The sequence below is a fragment of the Glycine soja genome, chromosome 3, assembly GCF_004193775.1.
Source record: "Glycine soja cultivar W05 chromosome 3, ASM419377v2, whole genome shotgun sequence".
Taxonomy (NCBI): Eukaryota; Viridiplantae; Streptophyta; class Magnoliopsida; order Fabales; family Fabaceae; genus Glycine; species Glycine soja.
This window is the reverse complement of record NC_041004.1, coordinates 46,029,381-46,051,274: the sequence shown is the minus strand read 5'-3', so window position 1 is coordinate 46,051,274 and position 21,894 is coordinate 46,029,381. Positions and strand designations below refer to the sequence as shown.

Genomic DNA, 21,894 nt, shown 5'->3' with positions numbered 1-21,894 from the left:
AGATCAATTATTAGCCATCAGTCACATGTGAGGCGTGTCTACCTATCGTTACCCAAACCTCCTCGAAACTATATGGGGAGTAGTCACATGTGTCGGGGTTTCTTCACTTAGGTCACTTCCGTAATACTCTTTATATTCTAATTTTCAAGTTCCAACAACATCAAACTGAAAAAACAATGCTAAACTCAGGGTAGTTTTATTAATCTGGTTTTCCCACTCTCCCGTCGGCTACGTTAGAAATTACACTATTTGTTATAATATACCAAACTTTTCATTTACACTATGTATCGATATTCTTTAAAATTTAAGTTTAAATTTTACAACATCAACAATTTAATCATTGAACAGAAAAAAAAAAATATCCACACTTAAACAAGAGGAAATAGAAGAAAAATTAGAGAAACGCCAAACTCCAACTTCTTATTTCAATGCACAAAAATATTACTATTTTGGTAAGAGATTTTTTATCAAAGAAAAAAAAGAAACTAGTTTCACATATATTTTTGTGAAAAATGTTTGGATCTATTTATGAGTTTCCTTTAATAAAACAATAATTAGCACATGGGTTGGCTTATCCGTAACACCCAGCATAGCCCACACATCCACTCACTTACTCACTACCATTAAACAGTGGATGTATAAATTTTCTAGTTTTGTTAAAGAAGACACGAAAAAGCAAAGCCGTGTCCTCCTCCTCCTAACGCAATAAATAAAGTAAGTAAAAATTCATAAAAGATTATGAATTGCGGATTAATTGGGCGTGCCTTAGGAGTTACGAAACAGCTAGGAAGTCAGTAAATACCCGTTAGGAAGTACGACATAACAAACATGAGTGTGAGTGACTTGTGGTTTTTAATTAAATAATTTATGATTCAAATCTTCACTTTAAATATGAAATAGTTGACATTAAAAGAAAAAACAAAAATTAATTATTATTTTATATCAATATCTTAATAAAAAAACAAACAGAGCATTAATAGAGGAAAGCAAAGCAAGGTGGACATAACAAAACATAACATAATAGAGACAGTAATAGTATTTGTATCATATGAGTATGCATACATCTACGATTACAAAAACGGGTTTGTTTTTGTGTTGTGAGCTGTGTTTGGGATTTGACTTGTGAGAATCAGGATGGGAAGAAGATCTCATCCTTTTCTTCTTGTCTGAGACCAAAAGTCCAAACAGCGCCAAACAAACACACACTCTCTTTCTGATTTCAGACCACACCACCAATTTTCACTCTTCTTATTATTATTACCGTAACGTCTTTGCACTTTGCAGCACACAATAAATTTTTTTCTTTTTGATTTTTTACTTCTTTTAATTTCCCCCCCAAATTGAGAGCACCCCATTCATAAATTTTCATTTCACTTTCCTTTTTCAACCAGATCACTGAATCTCGGTTGTAGTACTGAGTAACGTTTGTGGTTTTTCGCAGTGCTCGAAAATCGTGAATATTATCAGGTTTGCTTCTGATTTCGATTTCAATTTCAATTTCGAATTGAAATCGTTCTCTGTCTTAAAGTGAAGCTTAGGTTTATTTATCTTATTATCGTGTTTTTTTTTCTTCTTTTTCGATTGGATTAACTAACGTGTTGATGGTTGTTTAGGTAATCGGGAATCGGATAGAATGTGGATGGGTGGAGCTTAGATTTGAGGAATGGGGTGTGTGATTAGCAGGGAAGTGTCGAAGGGGATAATCTCTGAGGTGAAGGAGGAGAAGGGTTTGAGTGGTGAGAGTAAGAGGAAGGTTGGTGGAGTGTCAGGGAGCAAAGGTGAGGTAGTGGAGGTTCAGAATGGTGAGAAGGAGAAGGGTGGTGAGGGGGTGCAGCGGTCTTGTGGCGAAAGGAGAAGATCGAAGGCGAATCCGAGGCTGAGCAATCCCCCGAAGCATTTGAGGGGGGAGCAGGTTGCAGCTGGGTGGCCGCCGTGGCTCACTGCAGTGTGTGGGGAAGCACTCAGCGGCTGGATTCCGCGAAAGGCCGACACCTTTGAGAAAATTGATAAGGTGGGTGGCTTTGTTTCTAATTTGGGTGTGTGCATTGCCTTGTGTTTAATTTGAAAATGGAAAAGCATTTCATAATCTTGGATCATTCCTTATCTGGATGTTCTCATATGGTTTGTTTGAAGTTCATTGCTGCAGATTATCCAATATACCCAGTGTTGACAAAAGTAAAACTCATGATTGACTATTGGTCTGTTTGTAATTCGTTGGTGGTAGAGTTAACTGGAATTGAATCAGTGCATTGTTTAGTAGGATGAAATGAACTTGTGTTTGTGTAGTGTAGAATCTGGTGTTTGCTTCTGACTATATTTCATTCTCTTCTCTTGGTTTCCTTGTTTTTCTTTCTAGATTGGGCAAGGAACTTATAGTAATGTGTACAAAGCTAAAGACATGATGACAGGTAAAATTGTTGCCCTAAAGAAGGTTCGATTTGACAATTTGGAACCTGAGAGTGTAAAATTCATGGCGAGAGAGATTCTTATTTTGCGAAGATTGGATCATCCCAATGTTGTAAAGTTGCAAGGTTTAGTTACATCAAGGATGTCCTGTAGTTTGTATTTGGTGTTTGATTACATGGAGCATGATTTGGCTGGACTTGCTGCTAGCCCAGGAATCAGGTTCACAGAGCCTCAGGTTAGATCAGGTTTGCCTTAAAATTACTTGTATCATTTGGTAATTGGTACATTTTCTTTTCAAGGAGTAGGATTTGATGTCCCCTAATACTGTGCCTTCATTGCAGGTTAAATGTTACATGCATCAGCTGTTATCAGGACTTGAGCACTGTCATAACCGTCATGTACTTCACCGTGATATTAAAGGATCAAATCTTCTTATTGACAATGAAGGAACACTTAAGATTGCTGACTTTGGACTGGCTTCTATTTTTGATCCAAACCATAAGCATCCCATGACTAGTCGTGTAGTAACCCTTTGGTATCGACCTCCTGAGTTGCTTCTTGGTGCCACAGATTATAGTGTGGGTGTAGACCTCTGGAGTGCCGGATGTATTTTAGGAGAGTTATTGGCTGGGAAGCCAATCATGCCTGGTCGTACAGAGGTAACAATTCACATATCTCATCTTGTTGGCTTATAGGATTTTTCTTCGTTTTCCTGATTTTCTGTGTCACAAGTATCTAAGGTAATTCTGTAAATCTGGTTGTACAGAGGTGCTAGTTATTGGAAGGGTGTTAATAGTAATTTCGCTTCAGTTATCTCTATGAGATGTGGATCAATAACTACCAAGTTGCATTGTCTACAATGTATAAATACTCTGTTTATAGAAAATGCCCCTTTTTAATTGGTATACTACCACTAGATCTTACGTTTAGTTCTAATATCTCTTGCATAGTTTGTGGAAATTTCAAATTTGCATGGTATAGTTTGAATTTAAGATATATCAAATTGCATTTATTTGATGGTTATAAGAAAACACAATTAGATTTTTTCTAAGTCTTCACTCGCATAGGTGGAACAATTGCACAAGATATACAAACTATGTGGTTCACCTTCAGATGAGTATTGGAAGAAGTCAAAGTTGCCTAATGCTACCTCGTTTAAACCACGAGATCCATACAAGAGACACATAAGAGAGACATTTAAAGATTTTCCACCTTCTGCTCTACCCCTCATTGATACACTTCTTGCAATTGATCCGGTAGAACGGAAAACTGCCTCAGATGCTCTAAGAAGTGAGGTGGGATTTTCAAAATTCCAGATCTTCTTGTCATTAAAATGCTGGTGTGATGCTTTAAGATTTTGTACTGCCTTTTTATTGGTTTTATTATTTCATAGTCATACCACTTTGACTGATCTATTTCATAGTCATACATACTTGAAGGTCTTTTTTGTTAGGTGTATGAATAAGCTGGGGTAGTTAAACAATGGGGAGATTTTCACCAATGAGTCACAAGCACACCACATAAATGAACTTAACACCACCTTCAACCCAAAACCTTAAGGCATTATGTTTGCAGGTTTTTCTACTTATATGTTGCTCAACTTGTCCATTCTTACCCAATGTGGGACTTCACCTTCACACTTGAACTTCAACAACTTTATCGTATTTTCTTTTGGAATTAAAATTAAATTAAATTCCTACATGGAAAGGATGACTTGTCTTAATCTTTCACGATGAAGTATGTAGATGGTCTAAAATCAATGTAATATATGTATATCTGTGTAAGAATTGATAAAGTGAAACTACCTTGAATCTTATTTAGGTGTTATTGTTGAGTTTTGACAATCTTTTTAAAATCAAACCCATATACATTTACCTTGCTTCTCTTCTACATTTTGTAGTTCTTTACCACAGAACCTTATGCTTGTGATCCTTCTAGTCTCCCAAAATATCCCCCAAGCAAGGAAATGGATGCTAAACGACGGGATGATGAAATGAGAAGGTATTTCTGCTTTAAAGTTTCCTTTCTGCATACCGCTAGTATTTGCATATTTATATAAGGACTGTGATGAGTAAATGTAGGGTGTTGACCCTGATATTACCTAAACAATTCTATTTTATTTTCTTCAGATTATTTAACAAGGTTACTCTTCCAACAAAACACACAAACACAATCATACACAAAACATAAACTCCAGTCTACACACTGATATCTATAGCTGTGCAAAAAAAAAAAAACACACTGATATCTATAGAGATTATCAGAGTGAAAAATTTTCCTTTTGTCTTTTTGGTTAATGTTTGCTAGTTATAATTCAGCCATCCTACTGTATTTGACTATGTCTAAGACACTTTGTCTATATGAATGTTCAGAGTAAGAGCTGCAGGCAAAGCTCAGGCTGATGGTCCAAAGAAGCATCGAACACGTAATCGTGCTGCAAAAGCTTTTCCTGCTCCTGAAGCCAATGCTGAGCTTCAATCCAATATTGATGTACGTTCAAAAGGGGTACTTATATTAATAATCACAAGTATACTAGAGATGCTTTGGTTTGGTTTATAAAACCACTGAATGGATGTGCTTTGAGATTATTATATCTTTCAAGAATGCTTAATAAAATGAAATGATTGAGAGTAAGTAGAGAGGACAACCAGGATTTGGCAACATAACCCTTTTCTGTCTCTGGCTGACACAAGTATCTGCCAAAGTACCAATAATACCATTTTCAACAAGTAGATTCCTAAGATTTAGTGCTCAATTTGTTTCAAGAAGTACCAGTGCACTTCGGCTAGCCCCTATATTCAAGTATATGGTAGATGATTAATGTGTTGCTTTAAGGCATTTGAATTTGTCTTTAGTAATTTGACTTACGTTTAAGCTTACAGTTATCTTATTTCTGAATGAGCTTAAACGGTTGCGTGCATCATAATTTTTGAAACAGCTTGGGCTTATATCTTTTCCATCCATGAGAGCTTACTGCTTAGATATCTGCATGTTTAGGGGGGGCAATTTCTTTTTATTAGGTTCATTGGTTTTGATAATGACTTCAGCTTGGTATTTTCAACAAATGTTTGTTTTAGGATACACATGCAGAGGGATCAAAGATCTCTCCTGTGTTAATATATTTTTGTTTTTTCTGCTGCTTTTGTTTTTTGTCCTTTGTTTAAGGATTTTAATTTTATCCTCCATTTCTTAGTATTGCTAGTTTCGTTGTAATAAACTGATTTATTTTACAATACAAAGTATCTGCATGATAATGCATCCAGTCAAAACTCAAAAGTAAAGATTAAATTTGTTACTATGATTTCTTCTGTAACAGAGAAGACGTCTAATCACTCATGCAAATGCCAAGAGCAAGAGTGAAAAGTTCCCTCCACCACATCAAGATGGACAAGTTGGTTTTCCTTTGGGATCTTCACATCACATTGATCCAGATACCGTTCCTACTGATGTCTCTTTTACTTCAACCTCCTATACTTATTCAAAGGAACCATTCCAAGCTTGGTCTGGTCCCATTGGTAATGCGGCTGACATTGGAGTGCCAAAGCGGAAGAAACACACTGCAGCTGATGCATTGGACTTATCTAAACCACAGAAAGATGCCCTCAAGGATAAGGTTAAAGGAAAGAAAAGTATAGCTTAGATCATATTAGTACATTCTTATAGAGTCAATTAAGAATCTGCCTCTGCTGCCTCATTTTTGGGTGCTGACCAACTGCTCTGCGCAATGATGCACTTTTGAAAATGTCGTGCTGCTTGCCCACTTTCTGAGTAAAAGTATAATAGCTTCTCAGTTGGTCAGCAAGGGATAAAAATCATTTTTCCCCATCTTTACACCTTCAATTTCTTTTTCAATTTTTTATTTCTTGGTTTTATTAAAGTGGAAATTTTCTTTTCTGTTAAATCTGTTAGTATGATGAGAGAATTACTACTTTGTACATCGTGATTTATTTTTTAAAGGAGTCCCGTTTTAATATCTGAATTGTGTTTAATTTTTTGAGAATTGTAATACATTTTCTTAGCTATTTTGGTGTTCTCATTTCTAGATAGGTATGGATGGAAAGTCTCTTGGGGGATGAAGCAGCAACGTATCTTGTAATCCTCTTACACAGCACATCAAAATTAAATCCATCTTGTAGGCTGTGTTTGAAACCCACGAAACTCGGCCGAACTAAAGTGAGCGGAGAGAAAAGAGTACAGGATCCAATGTGCTCCGTTTGGTTTTAATTAGATAAGGAAAGAAATATAAAAGGTCAAGTGGGGCCCAGTTGTCTTGTATGCATTGATTTGAAAGAAAGTGAAAGGAAAGGGAAAGAGAACAGAAAATGAGATTATTAGTAGGTTGTTTGGTATGAGAGAAAATGAGAAGAAAGAAAAATAAATATTGTATTTTTGAGTAAATTATGTTAATTATCTTGAAATTTTATAAAATTGTACAATTTTTTTAAACTATTACAATAAAGTATATTTTTCAAAAACTAATAGGAACTAATGTAAGAGTAGATAAAAGCTTGAGAGATTTATGTAATTTTATAAAATTTCCAGGATAATTAGTGTAATTTATTTTATACTTTTTGAACAGCAACCAATATAAGTACATTTTTTTATTTTTAATCATTATCTAAACATGGTATTTTTTTTTAAAGATGAATGTGATAATTTGTTAATAATATATGTATTATATAAGAAACATTAAATATGCTTGATTAAACATTTCAAATTAATTTTAAATTACACATTAAATGTTTTTAAGTTTAATAAATGTGCATTAATAATATAAACATTAAAAATTGATTAATTTATATAAAGATTTTTACTTAAATGAAACTTTTACATGTTTTTTTAAAGAGGCATGTATTGTTTATTCAATGATTTTTATTCCTTCCAACATAAATCTATCTTTTTGTTTTAATTACCGCTTGTAAGACAAAAAAAAAGTTTGGCTAAATTTTATTTTTGTCCCCCAATAATTTTCAATTCACAATTTCATTTTTTTTCATTTTTAAATTCTCAATTTTGGACTAGATGCCAAGTAGAACTCTTTCTTTTTCCTTCGTCACTAAACCAATTCATTGACTTAAGTTATATCATAAACACTATGTTATAATATACATTACTATTGGAATTAATTCATTTTTAAAAAATATTCTACAAATTACATGAAGAAAAGAAACCTAAGAAATAACTTCAAAAGAAAGAAAGGGGAATAATAGGGTTTTTTTTTCCTCCTTACACTATTTGATCAGGGGACTAAAAATAGTGTAAAAACTTTAATAAACAAAATATATAATTTATTATTTAATATATTTTCACACAATAAGTTTTGTATTTCACATTTTTATCCATTTTATTTGTCAATATTTTTACCACATCACTAATTCATATAATTTATTTTAAAATTATAATATTTATAAAAGTTTAATCTTTTAATATTAACATAAACCATATTTAACATTAAATAAATATCTAAAAAAGGAATTAACTCTTTTTTTATATAGAAATTAACTTATATAATACTACCTTATACTTTATATAAGAAACAAAAGAGAATATATTTTTCTCCTACTTATAAAAAATATAGGATTATTTTTAAGTGCACTAATTGTCAGATTTTCTTTTTATCTTGGTCTATGAAAGATTATGCATCTATTGGAGTAGTAATAAAACAATGTGTACTCTGACTTTTATTATGAATTTTGGAATTTAAGTGGCATAAACTTTTTCTAACAGAGAAAAAAAATAAAAAAAATGAAAAAGAAAACTTGAGAGCAAAGAAAAAGAACAAGGCGAGAAGAGTCACGCTCGCTCACACATAAAAACCGAAGGGGTCCGTGTGAGGTGGAGTGAACCCAAAACCCAAACGAAACGAGACTTTGTGTTGACATAAAACCGAATCTCTCTCAAGTCTGAACATTAACAATAGAAGGAAAAGTGCAAGGAAATTACACAGAACAGTTGCAGTTGAAGTTAAGAATGGAGGATAGTGTTAGTAGCAGCAACATGAATGCCACCAATGTGGCGCAAGCTATACATACCGCCCTTGATTGGGCCTCTACTCCCAACGCGAGACAAAACGCCGTCGCTTTTCTCGATTCCGTACTTTCTTCCTCTCTTTCCATTTTCTCCGTTCCGTAGGGCAATAACATGTTTTACTTTTATCAATCCCTTCATGCATCTCATCAGAGCCCATTTTTGTCAATTTTCGTATACTCTGCTTGTTTTTACAAATAACTGCGATCTTCTTTTATGCAAAGCCCTAATGAGCATAAAGCACACAACTCATCGCTCATATATATGTCTCTATGCACTCTTTGGATATATTTATCTCAATAGTTATCATAGATTGATCGTGCAGTGTCAATTTAAAGAAACGACTTGTCTTTCATAATAGGTTGCTTTCATGCTATCCTCAATTGTGCTGTGAAGTTGCTGCTTCATTTGTATTTTTTAAAAACCAATTAAATTTATATAGTTTTTGCACTTTAAAATATAGTGAAGGATAAACCGTGGAGTGAAGTTTCTGCGCATGTCTTTTAGCAATTGTTTGTTTCTGGATGAAGCTTGTGCTGTTGCTGCTGCATCATTTTAATTGCTGCTAGGATTACTATTGGTTTATGAGTGTTGTCCGAGAATAATTTAATAATGTATGAGCATTGCTACTTTGTGGTGATTAACTTCCATGCTTTAATGCTTGACACGTGCTGGAGACTAATTGATTTGTGTAAAATTTCTCCAGATAAAAAACGGCGATGTACGGGTATTAGCAAACACATCATTCCTTCTGGTGAAAAAGAGCTGGTCATCTGAAATCCGGTTACATGCCTTTAAAATGCTGCAGGTTCAAGTTCACGTGCTTTTCAATGATTAGTCTGTTTAGTCGTTTATCCCTGTGCCTTATGTGAAACCATATCTGTATACAGCATTTGGTGCGCTTACGTTGGGAGGAATTAAGACCTGCAGAGCACAAGAACTTTGCAAATCTTTCTGTTGATTTGATGTCTGAGATTGCTGATCCTTGTGAAAATTGGGCTCTCAAAAGCCAGACAGCTGCCCTTGTTGCTGAGGTTTTCATCGCAACACACTTCATTTTCATTCACATTGCTTCTTACTGTCACAGTTGCATATTTGCTTTACATAAACTATATTTGGTTTGACGGTTCTTTCACAGGTAGTTAGAAGAGAGGGTCTTAATTTATGGCAAGAAATGCTTCCATCTTTGGTTTCTCTATCCAGCAAGGGTCCAATAGAAGTAAATTTCAAGCTTCCCTACTTGCATCTTTTTTCAAATTTATTCTATTTCAATATACTTACTGTATATTGTTTTTATGATTCACAAATATGTATCAGGCGGAGTTGGTTGCAATGATGCTGCGGTGGCTTCCTGAAGATATTACAGTTCACAATGAAGACTTAGAAGGTTTGTAATGAGTGGCACTCATGTACACAAATTGAGTATAAGAATTGAATTTTCTCCAACTGTGTAAATCTATTTGACTTTGCAATGAAGCAATATGAGTTATTCAAGTGGACACCAATTTTCGTAAGTTTCTCCGTAAATAAGAAAATTAAAGGAACCTTTTGGGATGTCTTGTTTATTACACTTCTCCTAGAAATGTTTTTCATCTCAGTCAATATTACGTCATCATCTGATACCATGGAGGAAAAAGTTCAAAAATGTGTGTCAGAGTGTGATTGGAGAGAGAGGGGTAGAGTATGTAAAAAGAGGAAAATGATTGTTGTATGTAATGGGATGCGCTAATTTTGTAATTGTTAGGATCCCTGTGTGCATATTATACTAATAAACTGTTATCAATTGCGGATTGTGGAAAATGGCAGAAAGTTAATGATCTGCAATATCAGATAGTGGATATTGTTGTGTGCCAATAGCGGAAGTCCCATAGTGGTTGAAATATATGATATATATAAATTATATTTGTATAAAGTGCATAAAAATGGCATAATATTAACTCAAATTCAATTAGCATAGACTCACCAAAGATGACGAGGATGCAGGACACATGCTGTAACCACAACACCTGTAGCTGCTGCAATAGCAGACAAAGTAGCGGTTCTGGATCTGAGGAATTCCACTACACAATAGTGCTATAATGGCAGTTTAACAACATTGCTAATAAACTAGGTTTCTTACAAATGAAATAGGAAACATCCAACACTCCTAACATGCTGACTTTTTTAACACTCATAAATGCTGTATGTGTATTTGATCTTGAGTGACTTCTCTGTATATGATATGTTACATGTTATTCTTAACTTGTCATGTTGATGTATTCAGGTGACCGGCGAAGGCTACTTTTGCGTGGGCTAACTCAATCATTGCCTGAAATTTTGCCCCTATTATACACTGTACATCTCAGCCCTAAACCTTGTTACATGCTCGTTGTTAAGCATTGTTTATGTTGTGACTTGTGATGCTTGATGCAGTTACTAGAAAGGCACTTTACAGCTGCAATGAATGAAGCTGGTAGGAAACAGATGGATATTGCCAAACAGCATGCTGCCACTGTAACAGCTACTCTAAATGCTGTGAATGCATATGCTGAGTGGGCTCCATTGTCAGATTTTGCTAAGTCTGGCATCATTCATGGGTATGTTTCTTTCCTCTATTATCTTGAACCATGCAGTATTCTTGGTGTATAACCTTGCTCTGATTTTCGCTTTCTGCCCACCTTGTTTCTGTTAACTTCCTGCAGTTGTGGTGTACTACTATCTGCACCGGATTTTCGTCTTCATGCTTCGGAGTTTTTCAAACTTGTCTCTCCAAGGTTGGTGTTCTTGTTCTTTAATTGTTTTATACATATTTCATTGATTTATAATACCATTGGTCACTCTGAACTGTGATTGTAGGAAGAGGCCTATTGATGCATCTGCTTCTGAATTTGACCAAGCTATGAGCAGCATCTTTCAAATATTGATGAATGTATCTAGAGAATTTTTGTATAGATCTGGTTCAGGTCCTGGGTCCATGGATGAGGGCGAATATGAATTTGCTGAATTTATATGTGAAAGTATGGTGTCGCTGGGTTCTTATAACTTGCAAAGTATTGCTGGTGATAGCACCATACTTCCACTTTACCTTGAACAGGTATGAGTTATATAGTAATGTTGTAACATGAAGCAGCTTGGGGAAGGGAAAACTTTGCTTAAAATGACATATATTAGTTATGGTTTTGGTTTCTCTTTGGAAAATTTGTCATATATTTTTGTTTTGAATTCAACATCACAATTACAGATAACAGAATATCTTGTCTTAATAATACCTCTTGCTAAATTTTCCACATAACTTGTTTGCCAAATGGCAAGTTATTATTTTGCTCACACTCGTGCAGAGTAGTTAATAGCACAGGATAGGCACTATTGTGCTGTTGTGTAGCAGGGTGATGCTGCTCCTCTCTTCTCCATTTTGTTAGGTCAGGCCATGGCTGGAGTGGCGTGATTCACAGTTGAGATCACGACACTTCGTGAGCATCACGAACACTATTGGGCGGATGGGTCTGACAACTCTTTCACCCTTGAATCAATATTGTTTCATGCCTTTTGGAGGGGCAAACTTGTAAAATACTAGACCCTTTTCATCCAAGTTGTTTTGTTCATTCCTGGGTCACCTTCTTTGTGCCAAAGCCCTAGCCTTGCTCCGGCCGTGTTCTACAGACCTGTACCTTATTGCACACTACGTGCCTCTCTACTATGTTCACATCCTTTTTGTCTGTTCAGAGGGTGTCTTCTCGTTCAACTTTTCTGTTCTGTCTTGTTCTTGACTTTTTTGTACTCAAAAGATTCTGCTTTTTAATTTTTGATTTTTTATTTATAAAATAATTTTATTTTTAATTGTTATTTTTTAATAACTGTTACTCATTTTATTTAGCTTTAATTCTATTATTTTTTATTTTTAATATTGTTTTTTAAATTCTGTTATATTTTTAATTATATTTTCTAATTCTGTTTTTTAATTGTTTTTTTAATTCTAATCAAATTTTTAATTATTTTTTTAAATTCTATTTATATTTTTAATTGGTGTTTTCTAATTGTTTTTTCTTTTGTTATTTTTAATTATGCATTTTAATATGTCTATGTTTTGTTTTGTTTTCTCTTTCTTTCACGGTTGTGTTCTGACCAGTGTTGTGAAAACTGACCTGCTCGAGACACTGGGTCAGTAGGTCAGGTTGAATTGGCAGGTCACTGATTGACCTGGTATGCATATATATATATATATATATATATATATATATATATTTTAAAGAAAAAAATAGCTAACATAATTTGTTCAATCCAAATTTAAAATCATATTGTCATGATAAAGTACCTAATATCCCAGATAACAAATAAAGTTGATAACAACACAATTCCATACTAAGTGTAAGAACATTGTCATGATAAAGTGCCTAATATCCAAAATAACTAGTTAAAGTTAGATTACTACTAATTCATTAATAACTACCAATTTTATATGAAACGTACCATATGCAGTTAGTTTACAGCTGTTTACATTGGGGTAATAGCTCCCTGCATTTAGATTTTAAGAAACACACCATATGTTCTAAACTTCAAAGTTGTATATAACAAATAAAATTATACAAATTTATCAGCTAAACTGATAAGGGATGATATATGTTGAAGTGTTGAGCAATGTTCTGCATAAAAAATAAGATATCAGAGGGGATTAAGGTACACGTACCATATGCACCAATATAACAAAAATCATAGATATGTGAGAAGTAGCTCCTATTGTTATTCTCCTCTTTAGTCTTTACAGACAATTTAACAACTAATGATAACAAAGGTTAATTAGCTATAAAGTGTAAACAACTAAACACATCTCTATGTTCAGCAATTTCCAGGAACCTGTTTGAAAGTTTTACACAGAAGTTGCAAAGATAGGAGTACATAAGTGACAATGATACGTGCCATAGAAAAACAAAACATAAACATCCACAATCAGTACAGTAGTTATTGAAACAGAAAACAGAAAAATGATGACTTGCTTACTGCTGAGTGATTCATTGATTCATAGTAGTTATTCGACAGTGGAACACCTCTACTGTTATTGAGTTTCAGATTTAAGTCCATGTGGTAGGAACAATTCTTATCTGACGAGGGAGATTGTATTATTTACCTGAAAGGAAAGAAGTGATGCAAGTTCAGACTTTGGATGCAGCAGTGGAGCAACAGCTCTGCCTCCATGATGGTGCGTCTCCGTTGGACATTGGACGAAAAACTCTGCCTCACCGGCTGTGCGACAACGAGATTCAAACAGGCACATCAGCTATGAATGGATAAAGGCTAGGGCTCACTGCTCCTGTGAGAACGCACAGCAGCAATGAAGGAAACCAAAAACGAACAGACACAAACAAACTGTATTGCATTTTTTGGGCCCCTAAGGTCAATTTTGGAATAAAAAAAGCTAAATCTGCCCCGGGTCACAAAATATGAGCTGGTCACCTGTTTTTACCAAAACCGGCTGGGTCACACCGGTTTAATCCTGACCACTATGTGACTGATCCAATTAGTATCCCGGACAAGGCACTGGGTTGGACTGGCCGGTCCGGCCCGGTTTTTACAATACTGGTTCAGACGAGTAAACTTATTTTGTTCTTGTTTTATTTTATATTATTACTTGGTTTTTGTTGTTATTGACTTCTGTACTTTGCTTAAAATTATGACTTAATTATTAACTATGAATATATGCCTTCAATTATGGGTAATTCATTTTTGGGCATATACATATATGTAATACACACTATTTAATTTAGGCTTAAATATGTTTATCAAACCTGGAAAATAGACTGTTTTCAATTTACTATCTAAAATTCACTTTTGGTCATCTACGTACCCAACATTATTTTATGTTTCAATTTAGTACTTGCCGTTAGTCCCATTCTGTTAAGTGATAACATGGCAAATGAAGTGCTACGTCTTCAAGCCGAATCACTAACATATTAGTGTCACATCAGTGCTTAATCATTAACGTCATCAAGGTTCTTCCCCTTCAAGACCCAACAAATCCTTAACCTCTTCTCCGTCCCTGATTAACTTGCTGCCGCTCACTCCTCGTCCCTCTCCCTTTTTGCTCACGAACTCTCCATCCCCTCCCCATCTTTGTTCTTCTCCCCCATGATTGATGGAAGGGTTTCACAAATGAACACGACGGTGTGCAAGGGTTTGCTTTGGAGATATGGGTTTCGATTTCAGCTTTGGCATCACGGGAAGCTATTCCTTACTCTTGATTCCTCCATTCTCGCATCTTGCAACACCTCACGCAGGGAACAACATCATTGGTTCTTGCATGACTAGTCACTAACCCATTTTGTTGGACGGCGATGGTGGCGCGGGGTTCTTCCTGGCCGGCCAAGCCAAGCTCTTTTCATTGACAACCCTTTCCTTTTCTGATCTCTCCGTTTTGCAGTTCCTGTAGCTTTCCCCCCAGTGAAAGATCAATTGGTTCGCTCGATCTAGAATGGAACTGGATAATATGAAATGGGCTTTTGACCTAGGCCATGCTTTTCAAAGAAACCAGTCCTACGGTGGTGGTGGTGGTGGTGCGGGGTTGTTTTCCGTTGGAGAAGGGGAAGAACCTGGATGACGTTAGTGATTAGGCACTGATGTGGTACTAATATGTTAGTGATTTGGCTTGATGACGTGACACTTTGTTTGTCACGTCATCACTTAACAAAATGGGACTAACGACAGGTAGTAAATTGAAACATAAAAAAATGTCGGGTACGTAGATGACCAAAAGTGAATTTTAGGTAGTAAATTGAAAACGACCTATTTTCTAGGTATGATAAGCATATTTAAACCTTTAATTTATATCTTGAAATTTCATTATAGCAGTCATCCTGCTATCTTGCTATAGCGGCTTTGGGATCGGCTGCTCCATGCCATTATCTGGGATAACTATGCACTATGTTGCTATGCATGAAGTGAAAGTTTTCTACTTCATCTTACTACTATTTTACAGGAACATGCATTTTCTTGAATTTTACTTTATCCTTTCATTTTAATTTCTCTTGTTTCTCTCCAGATGCTGGGATTTTTCCAACATTTCAAGTTTGGTATTCATTTTCAATCCATGCACTTCTGGCTGGTATGTTGGAATACTGCACATAAGTATTGTCTGGTGGTGTTCCATGATTTTTAGTCAATAGTTAATACTGTGTATCAAATGGTCATATCACTCATTTCTTTCCTCAAATGTTTACTTGTAGGTGCTAATGAGGGATTTGATGTCAAAGCCAAAAAATTCCACACATTCAGCTGCTGACAGTTCAGCTGTGAGTAGCACAGGTTCTGGAGAAGTTGAAAATGCTAAGAAAAAGACTCTAAGCTTTGTGAGTGATGATTTTTGTGGTGCAATTTTAGATACATCTTTCCCTCGCATGCTCAAGAGAGAGAAAATTCTGCATGAGACTGCCATTTCTTTAGGGGCATTAGAGTTGTGGAGTGACGATTTTGAGGGCAAGGGAACTTTCAGCCAGTATCGTTCTAGACTGGTATGTCTCACATGCATATGTGAAGTCAGATAATATTTTCCATCATATACAATTTCTTTCCCTTCTGTTTACAGGAAAAATTTCTGTTATGGAATGTATTGTAAGAAAGTTATTAACTTATTATGTTACTGAATATTTTCATATTGAAGTTCTAAGATAGTACTTGGAAGTAGTGGTTTATTGCTTGCAATGTTTCCATTGACTTTATGTAAACCTCAAGTACAGCATGGGTTTGAGGAGTCTCCTATTGCATGAGTTATTGAAACACTTGTGGTTTTGCAATATTCCTTATACTTCGACATTTAAATGTGAAAAGATACAAAGAAAGAAAATTGTGCGACCGATCATTTTGACTTTTTAATCCCAGACCAATTTGCACAACCCAGAAAGGTGAAAAATACAGAGAGCAGACAGATATTAGTTTAAAAGTTTTGCTTATGAGTAAGACACATGTAGGTCTAGTATCAACACAGTGAATATGCTCAAATATTCTGCATTGGTATTTTAATTGTATATTTTTGTTCCAAATCTACATCTATTGTCCTTTATGCTTCAATTCAAATTAACCTTTTCAGAATATTTTTGACTGACAAATGGTTTCTTAAAACAGTTGGAGTTGATTAGGTTTGTTTCCTTTTACAAACCCCTGATAGCTGCTACTAAAGTTTCTGAAAAAATTGATACAATCATCAAAGGTCTCTTGCTTTCATCAGCACCAACTCAGGTTTAAATACCTTCTTTTCCAATTTTAATATACTGTTATATTGTTGATATTTTGATCTCTAAAATTGTCATCTGAGCTCCTCACCTTCATTTCTAGCTTATATGTAATTATCTGGTGTGGTTTCTGCTTTGCTCACTGTAGGACTTAGCTGTGATGGAAAGCATGCAGTTGGCTTTAGAGAATGTTGTAAATGCAGCTTTTGATGGATCAAATGACTTTACCAAGGCAAATGCTGAAGTTCAGTTAGCATTATGTAGAACGTTTGAAGGTTATTTTTGTTAATTTTCCATATTATGCTGTTTTAGATTTTTTGTTAAACCTCTGTAATAATTATGATTATGGTGTCTTGTAGGTTTACTTCAACAATTTATTTCCTTAAAATGGACGGAGCCTGCACTTGTTGAAGTACTTGTTCACTATTTGGATGCTATGGGCCCCTTTTTGAAGTATTTCCCAGATGCAGTTGGCAGTGTTATCAATAAATTATTTGAACTTTTAACATCTATTCCCCTTGTAATCAAGGTTCCCGCAACAACTCCTTTTCATGTTAGTTTCAACCATTGAGAAATTTTGTGGCAAGTTTATAACTATATGTTTCTTGATAGGATATGTCAATGCATAATGCACGGCATGCAAGGCTGCAGACCTGTACATCATTTATTCGGATAGCAAAAACTGCTGACAAAAGCATCTTGCCTCATATGAAGGTGCATTCGTTAAACACCAATTGTTGGAAAATTATAATTAGCTGGTTGTGCCAAATAAATGGAAACGATCTCTTGTTTTACCTGAATGAGACTATTATATATAGAGGGACGCATTTATATATGAAATTATAGAGGAGGGGTGTGGAGGAGAAAGCTTGTTATGCAATTCAAGCAACCTTGATCTATTTATGAATTAGTCTAGTCTATGCAAACCAAGTATCCTTGTCATTTCTTTTTTGGTTCTTTGCAATTTTGGTATGAATATCTTCAAGATTGAATTATAGTTTGATTTGTTAGCTGTTATGGTAAAATTGTTATTGAAATCAGTTTCCATGTACTGTGTTGTCTTCTGTCCATTCTCATCTTGTTTTCATACTTTAGTCCTCTTTCTGTCTAAGACATGTGAATAAAAATAATATCATATTTTTCATATTGACATTGCATAAATGTGCTTATGTTGGAAAGTCGCTTTAATTACAGCCACCCATGGCCTGCCTCAGTTGTGGCTTCTTTGGGCTGCCTTAATTGCAGCAGCATTGAAGGGGGGGGGGGGGGGGGCATTTAGATCCACATGACTAGAGATATGGCTTACATAGACCTTATAGTGCTTGGACAAATTTTAAGGTGCTATTAGAGCCTATTCTAGATCCATTGTTGGGCCACCCGCTAGGCTTGTAGCCCTGGGCATTTGGGGGTGGGGTTGAAAAGCTACCTTAAAAGCGGGCACCTTGGTTTGCCTTAGAGTTATGGCTTCTTTGGACTACCTTAATTGTAGCGTTGAAGGGGGTGTATTTAGTCCTAAATCAATTAGAGATATGGCTTAAATAGAGTTTATAAAGCTTGGGCGATCCTCACCATATAAGCTGGTTTCATGGGGTTGAGTTTGGCCCTAAGCTCAAATTCTTGGAGCTTATTTGAAATAACATGTGTAAAGGTTTGGGACTTTGTTATTTGTTTAATATGCCAGAGTAGATAAGACAAAAGAAAAGTTAATGTTTTATCTGACAAGGTTTTCCTGTCCATTATGTATGTAGAATACAGATGATGCTCAAAATTCTTACCAAAAATGCATCTCCAATGTTTGGCCTATGGTGCTATACTGTTAGTAGTATTTAGATGTTAGTATAAGCCCACAATAGATGTCTTTCAGGAGGCATCGATAGTGCATTAATTTTGATCTCTGTCTGAAGATGAACAGTTATGTACTGTTAATAAATCAATATTCATTCTTGATTCCTTTAATCATTATTGGACACTTCATATATGCTCTAGAGAAAATTTGCCCCACTGCCTACAATGTAGTTTGGAAGGAGATAGTGTTTATTTAATTTATCAATTTTATATGTAGGGTATTGCTGATACAATGGGATGTTTGCAAAGGGAGGGTCGTTTGCTTCAGGGAGAGCATAATCTTTTAGGTGAAGCTTTTCTTGTTATGGCTTCTTCTGCTGGGTAAGGATCAAAAAAGAGATAATTCTGTTAATTTTTGTTTGATACTCTGTTGATTGTAAGTAACCTTTTCTTGTTATTGCTATAAATGGCTCAGGATCCAACAGCAACAAGATGTTTTAAGGTGGTTACTAGAACCTTTGAGCATTCAGTGGACACAATCGGAGTGGCAGGATAAATATTTGTCAGGTCCACACGGTTTGGTTCAGTTGTGCTCAGATGCGCCTGTTATGTGGTCAATTTTTCATACATTGACATTCTTTGAGAGGGCACTTAAGAGGAGTGGATTGAAGAAAGCCAATTGGAATTCAGAAAACAGCTCAACACCAAACTCAACTCCTTTAAATCCAATGGCCTCTCACATATCATGGATGGTGACTCCTCTCTTGAAAGTATGTATACTGCCATTAAGAGGCTGGCCGTGCTTTGTTTCCTGTAGTATTTTGCAACAAAAGGATCACTGTGCTTTTAATCTTGCTCTCTAAGTATTTTGTATTAATAAGTGTAGCATGTTCTTATTATCCAGCTACTGCGCTGTATACATTCCCTTTGGTCTCCATCTGTAAGTCAAGCTTTACCTGGTGAGGTCAGAGCTGCAATGGTCATGGGTGATGTTGAGAGGTTCAGTCTTCTTGGAGAAGGGAACTCTAAATTACCAAAGGGTGTCACAGATGGATCTAAGGTTGACATGAATAAAGAAGGATATGCTGAACCCAATGAATCAGATATACGAAACTGGTTTAAAGGCATCAGAGACAGTGGGTAAGTGTGCATATCTTATTTCTATTTTCCATTTATAATTTATTATCTTTGTCCAAATATGATTGATCTTCCCCTTCAATATTGTTTTTGCACCAAATCTCTAAAAAAGATAATAAAGTTCCTTGTAAAAAGATAATTCTGTATCTATGACATTTTTATTGTTCTTTATGCACATTTCAATTTTTTTACTAAATCCTATTTTTTTATATGAATAGATATAATGTATTGGGTTTGTCAACAACCGTTGGGGATTCTTTTTTCAAATATTTGGATGTGCACTCTGTTGCTGTTGCACTAATGGAGAATATACAGTCAATGGAGTTCAGGCATATAAGGCAGCTTGTTCATTCCACTTTGATTCCTTTGGTTAAAAATTGTCCTTTGGATATGTGGGAGATTTGGCTGGAAAAGCTTCTACACCCATTGTTTGTCCATGCTCAGCAGGCACTTAGCTGTTCATGGTCTAGTCTTCTACAAGATGGTAGAGCAAAGGTTCCAGATGTTCATGACATTCTTAGTGGATCAGACTTGAAAGTGGAAGTGATGGAGGAAACAATTCTGAGGGATCTCACACGTGAGATGTGTTCACTCCTCTCTGTCATTGCTTCTCCTCCCCTTAATACTGGAATCCCTTCTTTGGAACAATCTGGGCATGTTAGTCGATTAGATATGTCTTCTCTAAAAAACTTGGATACAGTTGCATCATGCTCCATGGTTGGGTATGCTTTCCACCTGTTACGAAATATGTATCTATTATAGTTCTTTCATATTTTGTAACTTTAGTTTGTGATCTTTATTTCTCACAATTTTTATATGACAGTTTCCTTCTAAAGCATGAAGGTCTGGCCCTTCCAACACTACGAATGTGTTTGGAAGCTTTTACATGGACAGACGGTGAAGCTGTGACTAAAATTTCTTCATATTGCTCTGCATTGGTAGTTCTTGCGATAGTAACAAATCACGCAGAACTCATTGAATATGTTTCTAGAGATCTTTTTACATCCATTATTAAAGGTTTAGCCCTTGAATCAAATGCAATAATCAGTGCTGATCTAGTTGGCATTTGTCGTGAAATATTTGTTTACCTTTGTGATAGACACCCAGCTCCCAGGCAGGTTAGTATGTGTCTTGTTTTGCTGGCTACTGTATTTTTTCTTTTCTCTTGACTGCATTTGGTATTTGGAATTCTCTTGCAAAGAAGAGGATGCTAAAACATTAGTTATTGAGTGATGTATTTTGTTACTCTTTTCTAGGTTTTGATGTCTCTCCCCAATATTACCACTCATGATTTAGTTGCCTTTGAGGAATCTTTAACGAAAACATTCAGTCCAAAGGAACAAAAGCAGCTTACGAGAAGCTTGTTTCAATTAGCAACTGGTAACAAATTGAAAGCACTTGCAGCACAGAAAACCGTGAATATCATTACAAATGTTTCAAGTAAGCAATGACTTCTATTGCTTGTTCGTATTTTACTTCTCCAACTTGTGGAAAAATACAGTTTGGCACATGAATAGTTAGTTAATAAATTGATGTAATGCTGTAAACTTGTAGAGCTTCTCAATGTTTGGTAGTAATTGTAATTGTGATAACATAAGACTTGAGTGGGGCTGTTTTTCCTGGACTGCTATGCTTCTCAATTGTATGTTATTAAAATTAAAATATATCTATGTTGCTGGTAATAGTATAAATTTTTTAACCTCTTAATAATTATGCTTTTCAGCAAGACCGCGCCCAGCCAATGCTCCTGAGTCCAAAGTTGATGATGGTGATGTTGTGGGGTTGGCAGCCATCATGTGATATTTGTTTTGAGCTCACGGAAGGTTTTGTGTACAGGAGTGAGCTCGTATTGAGAAGATTTTGGCTTTTCATTATTTACTAACAAAGGGTGAGAAAACATTTCCTTCCCCTTCACAACATTAACAAGCAAATTTGGTGGGAGTACAAAAATTTTATGCCCTTCCTCTTTATTCATAGCAACTTGTGAATCAGGTTTACACTATGCACAATTTACTTGATTTGCAGTATATCTCTTCAGCATAACAGAACCACACCTGGCAGTTCAGACTTTTGTATTTTTTTTCCAGAATTCAAAGTCCGGCTGCGATCAGATTAAAATTTCGTTATTTTAAGTAACTTCACATATTTATTTGTTATTAGTTGAAATTCATGTAGATGTGGTAAACCCCACTAGATGTAGGATGAGATCCACTTCATTTGATGGGATCTATATACATTTCAGCAGGGTGTTTGGTTCAGAATCGTGTTAGAATATCCAATAACCTAATTTAATTTTCCGTTGAGAAATTGATCGAATTAAAGCAATTTTATATAAATTGTGTTT

At 35.3% G+C, this 21,894-nt stretch overlaps 2 protein-coding genes across 3 annotated transcripts; both read left to right on the top strand.

Moving 5' to 3' along the window:
• The first annotated feature begins 1,026 nt into the window (after positions 1-1,026).
• Positions 1,027-6,428, top strand: LOC114407664 (probable serine/threonine-protein kinase At1g54610). The gene is made up of 8 exons (XM_028370845.1): positions 1,027-1,467; positions 1,614-2,011; positions 2,357-2,641; positions 2,748-3,065; positions 3,474-3,701; positions 4,307-4,407; positions 4,779-4,896; positions 5,723-6,428. Exons 2-8 carry the CDS (start codon positions 1,664-1,666, stop codon positions 6,044-6,046), a joined length of 1,722 nt encoding a protein of 573 aa, XP_028226646.1. The 5' UTR covers positions 1,027-1,467; positions 1,614-1,663; the 3' UTR covers positions 6,047-6,428.
• Positions 6,429-8,214: 1,786 nt separating this feature from the next.
• On the top strand, positions 8,215-21,886 carry LOC114407663 (protein HASTY 1-like). Of its 2 annotated transcripts, XR_003665672.1 has the most exons (23): positions 8,215-8,499; positions 9,140-9,241; positions 9,324-9,467; positions 9,572-9,652; positions 9,751-9,820; positions 10,697-10,767; positions 10,846-11,009; positions 11,115-11,186; positions 11,269-11,506; positions 15,443-15,505; positions 15,627-15,911; positions 16,522-16,635; positions 16,777-16,903; positions 16,988-17,157; positions 17,241-17,342; positions 18,691-18,794; positions 18,889-19,183; positions 19,318-19,553; positions 19,769-20,272; positions 20,374-20,668; positions 20,807-20,990; positions 21,274-21,438; positions 21,576-21,886. XR_003665672.1 is itself a non-coding variant. In XM_028370844.1 (22 exons), the coding sequence occupies exons 1-22, from the start codon at positions 8,377-8,379 to the stop codon at positions 21,348-21,350; spliced, it is 3,621 nt and encodes a 1,206-aa protein (XP_028226645.1). In that variant the 5' UTR covers positions 8,216-8,376; the 3' UTR covers positions 21,351-21,884. The 2 variants fall into 2 exon arrangements, 1 of the variants encoding a protein (XP_028226645.1); XM_028370844.1 differs by having other exon boundaries at positions 8,216-8,499; positions 21,274-21,884.
• Positions 21,887-21,894: the final 8 nt, after the last annotated feature.

Excerpts from the sequence above, each read along its gene's own strand:
- LOC114407664 (XM_028370845.1), top strand. The coding sequence starts at position 1,664 with ATGGGGTGTGTGATTAGCAGGGAAGTGTCGAAGGGGATAATCTCTGAG. Across the intron at positions 2,012-2,356 it reads CCTTTGAGAAAATTGATAAG|ATTGGGCAAGGAACTTATAG; the intron begins GTGGGTGGCTTT and ends TTTTCTTTCTAG. Across the intron at positions 3,066-3,473 it reads TCATGCCTGGTCGTACAGAG|GTGGAACAATTGCACAAGAT; the intron begins GTAACAATTCAC and ends TCACTCGCATAG.
- LOC114407663 (XM_028370844.1), top strand. The coding sequence starts at position 8,377 with ATGGAGGATAGTGTTAGTAGCAGCAACATGAATGCCACCAATGTGGCG. Across the intron at positions 8,500-9,139 it reads CCGTCGCTTTTCTCGATTCC|ATAAAAAACGGCGATGTACG; the intron begins GTACTTTCTTCC and ends AAATTTCTCCAG. Across the intron at positions 15,506-15,626 it reads AATCCATGCACTTCTGGCTG|GTGCTAATGAGGGATTTGAT; the intron begins GTATGTTGGAAT and ends GTTTACTTGTAG.